At 44.4% G+C, this 17,155-nt stretch overlaps 1 protein-coding gene across 2 annotated transcripts in view; it reads left to right on the plus strand.

The window, feature by feature from the left end:
* Cnst (consortin, connexin sorting protein) overlaps positions 1–17,155 on the plus strand; it is an 82,812-nt gene that overhangs the window by 38,553 nt on the left and 27,104 nt on the right. The window contains exon 3 of one of the 2 annotated variants that reach the window (XM_041635385.1): positions 11,052–11,239. In XM_041635385.1, coding sequence (XP_041491319.1) covers positions 11,052–11,239 — 188 coding nt within the window. The remainder of the gene's footprint in view (positions 1–11,051; positions 11,240–17,155) is intronic. The other variant, XM_041635386.1, reaches the window with a different exon arrangement.

Genomic DNA, 17,155 nt, shown 5'->3' on the forward strand with positions numbered 1-17,155 from the left:
TCTGCATATCTTTGGTAACAAAGTAATTCAAATTTTTCTTCAGAATATAGTTTGGCAGGTAAGAGTCCAGCTGTGGAGTTTCTTGTCTGACTCACCAGGTACTCGTGGGAAACCACTGGTGGTTTGGGGGCCTATTATTATTTGCTTGTTTGTTTGGTTGGTTGGTTGGGTTTTTGTTGTTTGGTTGTTGTTGTTTTGTTTTGTCAGGAACATGGCAGTGCTGGCATGTTATCGGTTGGAAGTCCTTACTGGAACCCACTGTACCCAGGCCAGCAGTGTTTGCAAGAGGCCTAATGAATTAAGCAAGTGTCTCCTCCTCCCTTCTGCTCTCTTTTCCTTTGGCTGCTAAGAATTGTAGTTACTCCATATCCTGGGTTTCATTTGTAGTTTTAAAAGTTAGAGTAAACTATAAATCTGTGGGGCAGAGCTCCATAGATATGAGCTCTAGATGGGGTGGCTCGGTAGATGAAGTCCTTGCTGAACAAACACAAGAGCCAGCATTCAGATTGCTTTATTTTTCATTGTTTTCTTTTTTAAATTTTTATTTTTTTATTTTATGTGCACTGTTTTTTTTTTTTTTTTGCCTGCATGTATGTTGTATGAGCTTGTCAAATCCCCTGGAACTGGAGTTACAGATAGTTGTGAGCTGCCATATGGGTGCTGGGAATTGAACTCAGGTCCTCTGGAAGAGCTGCCATTGCTCTTAATCACTGAGCCATCTCTCTAGCCCCCAGCGTTCAGCTTCTTGGCACCCACATAATATTGGGCTAGTCTGGAGGGCTGCATGCGTGTTATTAGGTAGGTAGAGAAAGGATTCCTGGGCAAGCTGGCTGTACAGACCAGCTGTTGGCAAGCTCTGGGTTCAGTGAGAGACCCTGCCTCGATGGATAAAGTAGAGACTGATTGAGGAAAGCACCCAGCCTTAACTTCTGGCCTATCAACCTCTGTATGCACAGAGCTGCACATATATACCTGTACACACATGTGCCTGTTAATTGTTCCTTATTTAATGAAATAACTCATAATTTGGCTCTAGTAAAGATAACTCATAACTTGACTGTTCATGTTCCTTTGTTTTTTCCGTGTTAACTTAAAACATATAATTTTGGTTAGGGAGTATGAATATATTTTTTGCAAAAGATCTGATGGTAAACATATGATATACACAGTGCTGTATGCATTAAATTGATTTATTGTATAAATAAAAGTCAAGGCATACTGACTCTGTCTCTCCAGTCTGAGAGACAGAGTGCTGCCTTTAAGAACCGAAGCCTGTCTGGGGATGGTGGCTCATACCTCTAATCCCAGCATTTGGGAGCTAGAAGTAGAGCTGCCAACCTTAGTTACATAATGAGTTCCAGACCAGATGACTGTAGAGCTAGCCAGAAACCTCAATAAACCCCATACCTGTTGGCAGTCATTTCCTTAGGGCCATCCCACTTGTAGGCAATTGCTAATTTAATTATTTTTTCTCTATAGCTTTGCCCTCTCTGCACATACTGTTCTTAGTGGAATCACACAGGAGGTGCTCTTTCTTGCTGGCTTCTTTCATATGACACATTTCCCTGGTTCACTCAGGTTGTAATATATATTTACACCCCTTCCTTTTTATGGCCAAAGTGCTCCATTGTATGGATGAACAGAGTGCATTTCTCAGGCATTCATGCCTGCACTGGTGGGCATGTTGGTTGTCACACTTTTGTCTACTGTGGTGCCTCTATGACCATGTTTTTATTTCTCTTTGATCAATGGGAGGTGGTTCTGCATGACAGGTAGCGTTCTGTTTGAGTGGCGAACTGTTCTCCAATGTGGCTCCACCAGTTTATATTTCCACAAAACAGGGGAGAGATGCAGTTTCTGTCCCTTCGCCAACATTTGTTAACGTCTGGTTTCTTTATAATAGCAAGTTGTTAAGACGGAGATATAATTAACAAGCCACAAAGTTTGCCTTTTAAAGCATACGGCACAGTGGTTTAATTATAGCCACAGAACTGTGCAGCCATCATCAGTATTGGACCCTGTAAAAGAAACTCTACACCCATTAGCAGTCACTCCCCATTTCTCCTGTTCCTCAGCCCCTGGCGATCAATGGCTCATAAATTTTGTATGACTTAGCAGACAAGTTCAGATTAAGTGTCTAAAGATTGCCATAACAACATTTGGTGTTTACTCAGCCCTCATCACCATGGTATCTACACATTAGGCTAAACAGTTCAGGAAACAGCCAGAAGCAGAGGTAGAGACTGAGGAAGGAGGCCTCTTCTAAATGGAGCTGCCACGTGCAGCACCTTAGCTTGCTTTACTTTTGCCCCTCACTAAGTATCAGCTGGTCCAAGACAAGAAGGGCTGGAAGCTCGGGGAGACAAAACCTGGAAAGGATCCGCAGCCTGGAGTCAGGCCGGTAGAGTTAGGAGAGCTGTGGGTTTGAAGCTGTGCTCTGCCTGGTGCTACCTCTGTGATCTGAGATGGGAACTCAGTTCCTTGTCTCTGCTTATCTTCGAGGAAGCTGACACTGCACATCCTGCAGTATTGTCCTCGGGACAATAGTCTGTGCAGCGAGCAGCCAGAAGACAAGTGCTTGCTGTGTCAGAACGTTCTTTGAGTGATATCTCTTAGGGAGTTCACGATTAAGACATAAATCTGACTGTGAGTCTGCCTTAGCTCTTTTGTCTGTGCTTCTCTTAAGTCCTGGAGTTTTTCTCTCGTTCTCTCTCTCTCTCTCTCTCTCTCTCTCTCTCTCTCGTGGTGGTGGTACTGAGAATTGAACCTGGGACCTTGTCCTATGTTTAGTGTTAGGTAGAAGGTACACAGTGGCATGTTACTGATGCCTAAAATAACATCTGGTGATGCCATAAGATATGGACTCCCAGTTGCATCTTCTGTGTCTGACTTTGGCTAGAGAAGAACTTTTCTAACTGGCCACCAAAGCCATGTGTCTACTCAAGTCACATGTGGGTTCTGGGGATCCACATTCTGGTCCTCATGCTTGTCTTGTGTGACAACCATTTTATTCATCATCAGCCTTGTCTCAGAAAGAGGAAGAAAGGAAGAAAGAAGGAAGGAAAGAGAAAGAAAAAGGAAGGAAGGAGAGAAAGAAAGAAGAAAGAATGAGAGGTCTGCCCTTGCCATCTGGGCTAAAGTGAGGTTGTCAGCTACTATGTTCTTCCAGCTTCTCGCCCAGTGTGTTGCTGTCTTCCTCCATCTTTCCAGCCAGCAATGGCTTGTAGAGGCCTTGCACATGCTGCTTAAACTCTTCTGCCCACGTCTTAGGTTATTTAAGGGCCCCCATGGTCCCATAGGTCCCACAAGGTGATCCAGAGCAACCTCCCTGTTCAGAGACAACTGATGAGCAGCCTTACATCCACCTGCTGCTTCCGTTCTGTGTAACATGAGGGAGTGTACAGATTCATGGAATCGGGACATAATCATTTTGGGGAGACTTTATTCTGCAACCCCTGAAAATGTTTTAACTAAGGCACAATGATAAGGCTTTACATAGCAACAAAGTCTTGTACTTTGTAAATATTGTCATTACATTAATTTATAGAACCACAGAGAACTGCTTAGTCAGCAGGCATTTGTTAAGTTTTGCATTCTGTGGGCTCTTCAGCTGCTGCTGAACCTGCCTTTCAGTTTCTTATGTTTGGGTGAGAGAGCTAAGTAACAAACAGGGGCTAACACTGCGCCTTTACTGCTAGCACCCGGGACTGGGAAGAGAGTGGGCGTGGTCATCCACACCTGTGTTAATCTCAGCAGTTGTTACTTAGCTTAGGAAGGACAGCACTGCTAGATAGTAAAGCTGTTGAATTCTATATTTGAACAGATGAATTGTAAGCCATGTAAATTACATTTCAGTAAAACTATTTTAGAAAAGAATATGGAGGCAGTGTGTGGGTGGGTTGGTGATCTGGAGAAACAGGATATAGCCCACAGCCCCACAAATGTAAAGATTCCTGCTAAAGGACAGTCCAATGTAACACATTTCCTCTAGACTGTGTAGAGTGCTGTTACATGTGTTTCTCTTTGCTTTTCTTCAGACTTAACTCCCGGCTTTCTAAATCTTCTGTTCTCATTTGATTTTGTTATTCCAAAGATAATCCATTGTCAGGAGCTTTCAGAGGATTATAGATAAAACAGAGAATCATTTTAAGAGATTTTTTGGTTTGTTTCCTTGGGGAATTAGTCTCTCTCCCTTCTTCTACAAAGAATTGCTCATCTAGGAAGTTCATTTACCTTTGAAAGTTCACTTATTACAGGTGCAGACAGTGCCCATATGGAAATCAGAGGGCCTCGTGGCTCAGTCTCTCCTTCCACCTTTATGTGGGGATTGAACTCAAGTCTCCAGACCTGCTCACAAGTGCCTTTACTTACATCCTCCTGATTATATACTTCCATATAAGGTCATTAAATTTAAGCATCTTGTTCACCTTTATGTATCCTAGAGAACCTCGAAACATTTTGTATTTGGCGGCTGTTGAGTTTAGTTTTCTCGGAATGGACTTGATAACATGGTGGAACTTAGCCATTTTGATATTAACCAAGTCACGTGCCAGATTTGAAAAGCTCTGTTTTAATTTCACATGAAACTTTGGCACCTGAGTTGTTTGTGGACAAGGACTTAAAGAACTTAGTAATTTAAGGCTTAGGAATTTGCATAACTAGTTGCATGCTTGGGCAAAGCAAGCCCCTTGCATATTTTTAGGTTTAATAAGACCTGTTGGAGTATTGAACAGCTAATCAAACGTCTAAGAGGAAAATTAGAGATTCCCAACATTGGTGCTAATTGGCATGTTCTACATAATTTAGACTCTAATTCCTGGCAATATTTGTGTGTACTAATTGTGCCATGAATTCGGAATGAAAACTGCCTGCAGCAAGCTCTAGAAAGTGACAAACTGGAGGGAAGCCTAGAGAGCAGGGGGAGGGGGGATGGTAGTACAGCTGTGTGGGGAGGGGCACCTGCTTTAAACCCCACCCCCCACCCCCGCAGGGTTAAGGGCTTAGAGACCTGGCCACGAGAGTGCTCTTATCCGCATGCATTTGCTAAGTGCTAAATCCCCTTCGAGTCTTCATAATGTTCATTTTGTGAAATGCTTTCTCAAATCCACTAAACACTGAGTTCAGGATGATGTGTCTGATGTAAGGAGCCCTGTATTTGAAAGGAAAATATATCTTTTAAGTTCAAGATTAGCCTAGCTGAAGGAAGTATACTAAGGTAGACCCAGGCTGCAGCGCAGTGTGACCTGCTGAAGATTTTAATTAGAGCCCTTTCTCTTTAAGTGCTCTGCAAAGCAAACAAGCCATAAAAAGGCTTGAACTTTTGCTCAGGAAAAGGGCCCTTTGCAACAGCTACCAGCGAAGAATGAGAGGGTTCTTTTGGAGGTGTATGTGCAGCCATCCAGTGTCTGCTGGGATGGCAGCTTATAAACAGAATTTAGCAGATGAGAGATGTGTCCTTCAAAACAGTCCTAAGTGTGGACAGTCATGTTTAGATTGTCACCTGAAGCTGTCACAGTGGTTCATGCCTGCAATCCCAGCACTTAGGAGAAGCAGGCAAAGGGGTCCCTCATGAGTTTAAGGCCTTCCTGGGTTACATGGTGAGTCCCAGACCAGCTGTAGCTCCCTGGTGAGATCCTGTTTCAAAATGAAGAGTAACAAAAGATGCTACCTAAAATAAGGCCTGGTGACAGCTCTAGTGCCTGGGAACACCACATGCGTCATCTCCTTTATTTTTTATCATTAATTACTTTATTATCGTGTTAATAGGATAGTGTGACCTCAGCCCAACCTCTTCACCACAACCCTGCTGGTGCCTGGTTCCCTGTGACAGCACAGGCTGTGGCCTGAGGGCATGGGAGGAGACCCAGCCTTGGAGCAGGTGGTAATTATGCCCTAATTACATATACATCCCTTTGACCCTGGGTCAGGCCAGAAGACTGTTTCAGATTATCTTCCTAGTGCTGAGACTACTTCAGTGTGTTTAGACAGTGACTACAGTATTTCGACGGAGAGCACTCTCCTCTGTTTTCACGTCCCTTAGAAGTTAGACCTCATGTTTATGCCTCCACCTGATCGGTCTGCAAGATCATGGCCAAGATGGACACAGCGTTTCTGGGTGCAGCAGTGTGAAGAATAAATTCCACAGTGGCTCAGAGAATCATAGCAAAATCATGGAACTGGGAGTATTCTTTTTCTTTTACTATTTTTATTGCTGCAAACATAAATTTGCTCTGCTAACCACTCATTGCCCAAATGGTTCTGTTCATTCAGTGGCATTAATTATATTCTTAATGCGCTTAGTCTTCACTACTGCCTATTTCTAAACTCATCGCCCAAACAGCGTGGATGTGCAGCAGCGCTAATTCCCTTGTCTCCTTCGCAGTCTCCCTTTAGTGCTTTCTTGTTTTTTCCCTTCGTGTTTTGTTCATAACTTCCTTAAATTTTTGAGCATTTTGGAGATTGTTAACTTAAATTCTTTGGTAGGTCTGACGTTTAGTCTTCCTCCGGGATGTTCCCCGCCATTTGATGTCTCTCCTTACGCAGGCCATTCTGTGCTGTTTCTTTGTACACTCTGAGATTTTGGTTACTGAAAGGGCCTGGTGAGCCCTGTGATGGCAGTGACTCTGGGAAGCAGAGGGTGGCACTTCGTAGTTTGGTTAGCTGGGGCTCCACTTCAGGGCTGTACAGCTTGGCTCTAGGCTCTCCTCTCACAAGCTGTCTGTGGTTCTGCCTCAGCTTTCACTCCCTGCTCCATGCAGAGCTTAGTTCATTGAGGTGAAAGCCAAGGTCTCCTCAGTCTCTCTACGCATTTATCTTTCCCAACACCTGGGGGTGGCTTTGTAGTTTGCCAGTTACACAAGCACTCTCAAACGCCCTGGGGGGCGTTTGGGGGCGGGGGAGGAGTAACTTTATTCCTGGCTTTTCTTCTATAGCTTCAGATGTCATTTTGTGACCATTTGACTTTCTGATCGCCTGACAATATTTTCAACAATACTTGCCACTTTCCTGCTCTGGAGGGGTTCCTAATGAGGTAAACAAAGACAGTCCTTCAGATAACAAAGACAGGTTAGATAAAAGGGAGAGCGGACTGCCTCTTCTGCTGTTTTGCTTTTGAAACCCTAATTCTCGGAATCCCACCACCACCGTCTACCCTGTTGTTGCTGGCTTCCTTGAGGTCTCGTTTGTCCATGATAATGTTTTACACTCATGATTTTTGCCATGATCCAGTCACACTGTTCCCCCAGCCTGGAGCCAAACAGCCGCATCTCGGCTGTGTTCACAGATGGCAGATTACAGAAGGGGCATGGTACCATGGTGCAATCTGGGCATTTGAATACAAAAGCTGTGAGAGGATATCAGGGGGTTCTGCAGGGTGCCTCTTGACACCATTAGGCTGAGGCTCTAAGCTAGATGAGACACAGAACTAAATAAACTCAGTCAAGATAAGCTGCCCAATCTCTGTCCCAAAGTTGTTACAAATAATTTTTTTTAAATTGACTACAGTGGTTTCTTAGAATTCTGCTAAAATCAAGTATAAAAGCTCCATGAAACGTTAACAGACAAATGTTGAACTGTAGTCTCTGTGTCGGAGCTTAATAAAGTTGACAGGTGTTAAGTTAAATTAGGGCTTATGAATCTGCCTGTCAGCTGCAAAATGTATAAATAGCATCACCGAGTTGCTTGGTGGGTATTTTAACTAAAACGCACGTGGTTTTGCAGAGGAAGGTAAACAGAGTTTCTCGTCTCTCGGCGTCTAGATCCACGTTCAGCAGCAGAGAGGTTTATTTATACTGAATGGGACGTTATACTGAAGGGGAAATTGCAGTGGCAGGTTGTGTTTTGATTTTCTTGCTTAACTAGAAATGTGTTTTCACCAGAAAATTTTTATGTACCACAAAGAAATTTAGTGGTAATTCCCGAAGCATAATTAATCTAAAAGCAAAGCATGTATAAGACTCCTAGGGCATCATTAAAAGTAGCAATATCAAAATTACCTTGAAAGACACATGGATAACCGCGAGCTTCCATATTGCGGTGTGAAAGCTCAGTAGCTATTATAGTCAGTTAGTACAGTAGAGGCTCATGTCGTGTTAGTCCGTAAGTCTGCGACTGTGCCAGTGCTGCTCTCTGTAACTGTTTCCCTGATGAAACAAGCTCTTGAAGGATTATTCAGCGCTGAGAAGAAATGAGATCTGAAGCTACGGGAAGACGCGAAGGAAACTTGAGTCCTGGCTAAGCAGAAGAAGCCAAGCTGGAAGGCAGTCACATGTTGCTATATAGGGAGTCCACTTGTGTTTAGACTAACGGTGTTGAACATTGAACAACCGGTTTAACTCTTCCGTGTGACTCTTTATGTGTCTGGTTTTGTTTGTTATTCTTGTATTTTGCTTTTTGGGGGAATATCTCTCATGTAGCCCAGTGTGGATTTAAATTTCCTATGTAGTAAAGGATGACCTTGAACTGCCCCTCCTGCCTCCTCCAAATGCTGAGGCCACTGGAGAGTGCCACCCTGTCTGACTTCCAGCATAGTTGTCACCATTTCTGTTATTCGTTGCAACATTAGGGGTGTATATTAGCCTTTAGTAGCCTTTGCCTGCAAATATTTTCTTAAAAAAAAAAAAAAGAAAAGAAGGTGCCAGTCTCAGAGGTAACCCCGTCTGTTAAATAACCATGCGAGTGGAGCACACCTCACGTTGTCCCGTGGTTCTTACCAGCTCATTTAGTGCTCACATCATCTTAGAAGGTAGATGCTGTCTCCCCTGTGCTTCAGAGAAATCAAGACAAAGCTAGGGAATCAAAGTTTAAGTAACTTGGCAGAAGTACAGGAATCAAGGGTTGTAACCAAATGAAAGACCCCAGTGGTGGGCAGTCTTTCAGTAAGCAGCCTACCTGGCTTCCAAGCATCCATTTTGGCAACAGATAGTTTGATCTCTCTCTCTCTCTCTCTCTCTCTCTCTCTCTCAGTTTTTCAAGACAGAGTTTCTCTGTGTAACAGCCCTAGCTGTCCTGGAACTCACAGAGATCCCCCTGCCTGTGCCTCCTCCTCTGCTGGTATTATTAAAGGCATGTGCCACCGTGCCTGGCAGATAGTTTTCTAATATGAATTCTTTGTCCTGTTGATGGCATGAAGCCAGTAAGGGCATATTTTAAGTATAACTCCATGTCGTTAGAATATTAATGTCTCCTTTATATGCCCTCAGATAAAGTATGTCCTTGTTTAGTAGGATGATTATATAAGCCATGGTAGACCTCTGTTGAAAACTTTCGGCAGAACTAAAACCAAAAACCCACTATGTGGAAATGCTGTGGAACTAACTCTTCCTGCAAAAGTCTGTTTCTCTGCCGGGAAACCTTCCATGTTTGATGTAAGGGAACTGGAGAGCACTTCACTGGGTTGGAGAAGGATAGCCTCATTTCCGGGTTTTAAAACAATTGTTCACACTTGTCTGAACAATGGCATTTAAATTCTCCTCCTTCCTCCTCCTTTTTTTTTCTCTGCAAAGGGTGGAGTCCTAGGCCTTACACCATTAAACAACACCCACTGCCTTATATTTCTTTCTTTTAAACAAATGTTATTGCTTTTTTTGCATGAATGTGTGTTTGTTGAGGTCCATTACCTATGTTAGTATCTTCCTCAATTGCTGTCCACCTTATTATTTTATATTATATATAGGGAGAGAAAGATTTTGAGACTGAGTTACTTTCTGTGCAGGTTTTTTTTAATCGGGCCATAGACAAGACTGTGGGATATTTTCTAAATTAGTGATTGATGTGGGAGGGTCCAACCTATTGTGGGTGGTGCCACCCCTCGACTGTTGGTCCCAGGTTCTATAAGAAAGCAGGCTGAGCAAGTCATGAAGAGCAAACCAGTAAGCAGCACCCCTCTGTAGTCTCTACATCAACTCCTGCCTTTAGGTTCCTGCCTGATTTAGTTCCTGTCCTGATTTCCTTCATGGATGAACTGTGACATGGAAGCATAAGCCAAATAAGCCTTTCCCCCGCAACTTGCTTTTGATCATGGTATTCCATCACAGCAATGGTAACCCTAACTACGACAGTCTCTCGTTGAACCCAAGGCTGGTTGGCTAGATTGGGAGGCCAGCAAGGTATTTTCCTATATCTAGCGCTCCAGTATGATTGTTCTTTTGAGACAGATTCTGCTGTAGCCCAGTCTGGCTTCAAACTCCTTGTGTAGCTCAAGACGGCATGGATCCTCAGACCTTGCAACTTCTACTTGCCAACTGATGGGATTACAGATGTGTGCCACCGAGCCTAGCACTCCATGCGTTTCTTAATCCTCAGAATCTCTGTGGATCTTGACTGTTTTAGTTGTTCAGATCTAGGAGAGAGCGGAGAACTTATCTCCATTTACAGTGAGTAATATTCTAATCTAAGGTCACCTGAAAAATAATGTAGTAATGGGGCCCTGGCTCCTTCCTTGTCCAAAGCTCTTTGCCCTATGGGCTCTGTCTGAGTAGGGAACATTGTCTCAAGGGGTAAAATAGAGGTGTGGGTTATACAGCTCTAAAGTTCACGATTGTGTGTGTGTGTCCATATTGAGACTGGAGGACAATATTAAATGTTAGCCCTCCGATACCATCACTTTTTTTTTCTTAAACAGTCTCTTACTAGGTTGAACCTCATCAAGGGGTCCGCTGGCTGGCCAGCAAGCCTTCAGGAGTCTACCTGTCTCTCCAGCAGGGGGATTACCAGCGTGTACTACCATGCCCGAATTTTTTTTATGTGACTTCTGGGCCTTGACTTGGGTTTTCATACTTGTAAAGCAAACCCTTGACTAACTGAGCTCCCTGTCTCCTCAGCCCCTTCTCACTGATACTCAGTTCTAGTTCTGCGGAAATGGCTCCATCGGGGCTCCTAGCAACGACAAAGCACAAATCGCTCACTGGAGGAGGACAGTCGTTTATGGTTTCTGGTTTTTTCCCCCATGTGGTTAGTTTACTTGAACGTTTTCTCATTCTTGGGAGTGATAGTTTAAAAACATTCCTCCATGACAGGGTCTAGCCTGATGCAGTCATTTCCTTCCTGTCCAGTAGGAGCTGCTGTACCTTTAATGCAGACAGTAAATGCAGAGCTGCAGGCTGATGCTGAGCAGGCTGCCGGAGTGAATGCGAATGAACCCCCAAAAGCTCCAGCACCAGCACTGCAGCCGCTCTTCTCGCTGATCCGAGGCGAGGTGGAGCAGATGGACTCCAGAGCACTGCCCCTCTTCCTCCACCAGGTAAGACCACGCCCTGTGTTCACAGCCTCACCAGCGCTGCTGCCAGTGTCTGGAGGCATCTAAAATCCGCTTCTCCATGACTGACCCCTCCACCCACTGTTGACCCTAAACGCATGGCCAGTAGAAAGTCTGGCCTCTTCGGGAGGTGGACACACTGTGACCTGGATGATTTGTCGATTGGACAGTAGCCAACGTCTTTATTCGGTGACTCAGCTAAGGCTAAGGAGGAATCAATATGGCAAGAGTTTAGTAAGCTCCAACAGGATGCCAAGAGGCCTGCTAGCCACTGAAGGAACAAAGATTTTCTAAGGCATGTTCCAAGGAGAGCCATGGTGAAATGGGAGAAATAAGTACGTAGACACAAGTGTGGGGTTTTGTGCTGTAGAGTGGACAAGTCTAAGGTTCAGCAGTTACCTTGGCTCAGTCAGCAACAGAGAAAAGAACGCACCTCCTGAAGGGAGGTTCAGGGTGAGCTGGTGCTGGAACGGCTAAAAGCACTGGCTGCTCTCCCAGAGGACTTGGTTCAATTCCCAGCATCCACAGGGCAGCTCACAACTATCTGAAGCTCCAGTTCCAGGGAATCCCAACACCCTCTGGCCCCTGCAGGCATCAAACACACAAGAGGTGTACAGACATAAATCATGCAGGCATCAAACACACACGAGGTGTACAGACATAAATCAAACACACACGAGGTGTACAGACATAAATCATGCAGGCAAAACCCCCACATGTGTCAATTTTAAAGAGTTTTACAAGAAAAATGAGCAGTCACAGCCAAGGGACTAGGCTGTGAAGACAGGGCTGGGATGTCACAGCTGGAAAGAGGCCGGACTAGAAGCCGTTGTCACTGACAATGCCTTTGCTGGGGGCTGTTGCTGTTGTTGTTGTTGTCTTGCACTGGGGTGGGGTGTTGCTGTTCTTGTTGTCTTGTGAGGCTGGGGATAACTGTAGGCACTCAGCTACCTAGTGACACTGCAATACCCAGAGTGCAACTTTACTTCTGGAAACAGAATCTTCTGAAGATTGGGAGGTGGGATGGGTTGAGTGGGGAGAATGTGGAGAGAAGAGGCCTTCGGGACAGCAGTGGAAAGCCTTCTCACAAATGAGGTCACTTGGGAAAAATTTAAATATTTGTGATTTGCCTTTTATTTGCAGTTAAAATGAAAATAATTGGTACTTGGGACTAGAGAAAGATTTTTGTTTGTTTTCTCTCAAGCCCCAAGCCTCATTTTTTCCTAAGGATGATTAGGTTCTGGGTTATATAGGAGTGATAGAAGCACAAGTGTACAGACATTTGAAACAAGGCCTGCCGCTCTGGAAGTAGTTTGCTGGGAGAGAAAGTGGATGTGACAGCGTGACAGTCATTGCCAGATCAGGGATGAAAGTATGTGGCTGTTGGTTTTCCTGTGGTCTGAACTCCGCTGAAGAAGTTCAGTAAAATGTCGGGGAAAAAATATTTAAGATAAAAATGGAAATAGCAAGGCAGACATCTTTTTATGGAGTTTCTATCCTTAAGCCATGGTTGCATTAGAATTAAGAAGGTTCTTTTCAATGGCAGGTGACCTTGGGCAGGGGCAAATCAGTCTGGAAAGAAAAGCCCCATTTGAGTCTGAAAGACAATAATAATATTGACTGGACCTAAAGATTATCCGCTTCCATTTCACTGAAAAACACTGCCCCTTTCCCAGAAACTCACAGTGTCCTAGCCCTCTAACTGCCGTTCCTCTGCGTCCCACAGTCTGCATGCTCAGGGGGAGCTCAGTGAGCAGAGAGGCTTTTGCTGAGCTGTGTGGCTTTGGCTTCTTTATCATGAGAAAGTTGGTGGAAGATGAATTGCGTTAATGAGGATGAGCATGCGTTGCAGTGTTTGGTAGGTACACAGTAAAGCCTACAACTACTCTGCCACACAGCTCTGTCCTCACTGTCACCAGTGCAGAGACTGCTTGTGAAGTCCCTGCCGAGTAGCTGCAAAGGATGCTGATGCATTAGATCCACAGGAATCAGCTGAGGTCATCACCTCTGTGCAGAATGCAGAAGACCCTGTCACTTCCCAGGAGACACAGCTGGAGAAGGGTGGAAGTGGTTTCATTCATTTTAGCAATTCCCAGTCCATCACCTTTTGCCTTTCGCCTACATTCATCAGTTGTAAACATTTTGACAAATGTTTGTGGTTTTTCTCATTATGGTTTGTACATGTTCAAATACTTTTTTCCATTTAAATATTTCGAATTAATTTTATTATGGCATATATGTGTATGAGGGGATGTGAAGGGCATGCCACCATATACATATGGAGGTCTGGGGACAACCCCATGGACAACCTCTCACCTGCATGGGTTCCAGGGATCAAATTCAGACTGTCAGGCTTACACAGCAGGCAGAGCCTGTTGACCTGCAGAGCCCTCCCACGGGCCCTTCCTCTGTTAATAGCAAGTGTTTGTCCCTTCATCGAATCCCACCTGAACTTTCTCACTGTGCAAACCTCCCTGTATTAACTCTAGTGTTGTTTAGACTTTCCCCTTCTACCTGGAAGTTACTGTGATTTAGATAAAGCACAGCTTAGACCCTGTCACTTCACTGCTCAGGGCCTTCCAGTGACATCTCATCTCATTCATATAAAAGTCAAGCAAAACCTTCACCATGACTTTCTGTGATCTGTGCCTGTTACCTCTCCACCCTTGATTCCTACCAAACTGTCTCAGTGTCTTCTGGGAGCTCTGGCCTCCTAACAGCTCTCAGACTGAGAATATTCCTGCTTCAGGGCCTGACATCTGATATCTCTACCTGTAGGTTGAGAACTGCTGGTCTAGGTGAAGGGAAATTTGAAGGTGACGGCTGCATCCCAGGAGGGCAGTTGTACTGCTCCCAGCAGATCAGATCTTGGGACAGACTCTCCGGTCATTGCTTTGTTTCTGCTGAACCTGAATGTATCGAAAGGCGATCTAGACCTTTTGTACTCTTGGAGTATTTAAGATATTTAAGTTTAACAACTACTTTATTATTCTGTATACTGGTAGGTCTCTAGAAAATAGAGATAGGGATCTACAAATGAAATCCTTTATTTATTTATATTTTACTAGAAACTTAGAGGACTTTGTAGATACTGTTCTGAAAGTGTAAAGCGGTCTGTCTCGATGGCTCAGCACACAAAGGTGCTTGTCAGCAAACCTGAGCCAGTCCCCAGAACTCTGATGGTGGAAGAGAGAAACCAGCTCCTGCGAACCGTGCTCTGATCGCCACACCTGTACACATACAGAATAACTAATGTAAAAGCAATGTAGTGTAATGTAAAACAATACTTGTGTGGACTATTTTACATATCACAAGTTATGCTAAACTTTATCAATAGTTTAGCACTTACTGGTCTTAGTTATAAATACCTTATCATCAAGGTCCTAAAAAAAATCTCTTAGGTTTTTTCAGATATAAAAATATAATTTATATGTGGACACATATAAATGTGCAATGGATCTGCTTCTTAAAATTCTACTTCTCAACCAAAATCCATATACAATATAAACAGTGGTGAGAACTCCTAAAAAGTAGTTGTCCTTGTACATTGCGGGGCCCAGAGCTGAGATAACCACCACAGAGTAAAGTTATCTTTTATTACTTATTTTCCCGTGCTGTGTGTTGACACGGGGCCTTGAGCCGTGCCAGGCGAGTGCTCTCCCACAAGCTCCCTTCCTGGCCCGTACAGTTGCTTGAACACAGAGCATGCATTACTTCTTTAAGACGTTCTTGCTGCATTTCTCTACGGCGTCAGCACTGCTGTCACGCCGTTTCTCAGAGCCCTGCGAGGCGGTTTTGAAATCCGCAGCGGAGGTTGCTGTTTATTAGAGGAAAGGCAAATTTGGAGTTTATGTAACACAATTACTAAAGTGCCAGCACCAAACAGAATCATTAACATCTTATTCATGGGAAGACAAGGAGTTGATGCGTTTCACTCTGCAGCTGCAAGTACGGCAGCTGCAGAGGGTAAGCCTGTGGACCAGCCTAACGTAGAGCAAACGCGTGAAGAGGGCGTCAATACATGCCATTTCCCCGCAGAGAGCCGAGGCCGTCGTGCCCCAGAACTCTCTCTGCGGGGCTGTCCTGCTCTCTGAAGTTGGATATACGGAATTAAATATTGCTTCTAAAGTTTAAAATGACATTTTACTCACTTTTGTACATTCTTGAGTCTGAGATAAAGACACTTGCTAGATGATATTCTGTTGGATTCGGGAACAGTTAGTGGAAAACTGATGCCACAGCACATGGATGATTGCAAGACCAGGTCAGATGTAGGAAGGTAACAAGTGTGAGACAGAGGATCAAAAATATAGTGGAGACATTTTAGGAGTTCAGAGATTTTTAAGCAAAAAAATTCTTAACTAATTAATTAATTTAATTAACTGTGTTTGTTTGTGACAGGACTTTCTGTCCAGGCTGGTCCTAAACTCATGGGATTAGGCTGTTGTTTTGCCTTATCCTCAGTATCTGAGCTTAAGGTGCATGCCTGGTTCAGTTTTATTTTGTTTTGTTTTGAAGATCCTTTAGAAGGAAACTAGTATATGAGAAACCTTTTCTGGCATCAGCTTCCGGGACTAGTGTCTCTAGTGTTTGGTGTAAGTGTGGCATTGTGCAAGTCCAACTGTTGACATTTCATTTGCCCTCGTTCTCTCTCCCTTTTGTTGTGCTGGGAATTGAACCCAGGTTCCCCCACACAGTAGGCAAGCACACTGTCACTGAGCTACATACCCAAGCTATGTTTATGGTGCTAGGAACTAGATTCAGAGCCTGGAGCATGCTGGGCAAGCACTATCACCGAGTTAGCTTGGCCTTTTCAAAAACAACAATATAGCACTGGGTCTGTGATTAGCACTCAGGAAGTAGAAGCCAAAAGATCAGCAGTTCAGCATCATCCTTGGCTCCATAATGAATTCCAGGCTAGCCTGGGCTACAAGAGATCTTGTCTCAAAAAATAAACAGGACTGAAGTGATGGTTCAGATGGGAAAGCGGCTGCTGTGTAAGCCTGGAGATGTGTAAAAACACAAGGCCAGAGCTAACCCCAGAGCTAACTGGCCAGTCCGTCTAGCCAATTGGTGAGCCCCAAGTCCAGTGAGGCACCTTGAGTCAAAAAATAATAAGGGATCTGGCCATGCATGGTGGCACATGCCTTTAATCCCAGCACTTGGGAAGCAGAGGCAGGGGGATCTCTGTGAGGTTGAGGCTAACCTGGGCTACCTGAGACCCAGTCTCATAAATAATACCAATAATAAATGTGGAGAGCAATTGCAGAAGACAGCTGTCTTAGCCAGGGTTTCTACTGCTGTGAAGAGACACCAGACCACAGCAACTCTTATAAAGGAAAACATTTCACTGGAGTGGCTCACTCAACAGTTCAGAGGTTTAGTTCGTTATCATCATGGCAGGACAAGGCAGCATACAGGCAGAGATGGTGCTGGAGAAAGAGCTGAGAGTTCTTACATCTTGACCTGCAGGAAACAGGAAGTGGTCTCAGACACTGGATATGACCTGAGCATATATGAAGCCTCAAAGCCCACCCCCACAATGACAGACTTCTTCCAACAAGGCCATACCTACTCCAACATAGCCACACCTCCTAATACCGCCACTCTCTATGAACTTATGGGGGCCAAATACAGCCAAACCACCACAGTACCCCATGTCAAACTCTAGTGCATGCACCTGTGTACACACACACAAACATGCTCACCGAAAGAAATGATTAAGAAATAAAAACATCACAACACATGTGCCTGTCGCAGCAATAGTGCTACTTACAACCCCACCACTTGAGAGGCAGGAGCAACAGGATTAGGAGCTATGGTCCTCCTCAGCTGCCTGTGGCGTTCAAGACCAGCCTGGGCTACGTACAGACACCAAAACCAGTGTCCCATGAGGTTCTG

Source organism: Microtus oregoni, unplaced genomic scaffold (genome assembly GCF_018167655.1).
Source record: "Microtus oregoni isolate MIOR12 unplaced genomic scaffold, Mior012 000047F_ref0000412, whole genome shotgun sequence".
In the NCBI taxonomy this organism is placed as follows: domain Eukaryota; kingdom Metazoa; phylum Chordata; class Mammalia; order Rodentia; family Cricetidae; genus Microtus; species Microtus oregoni.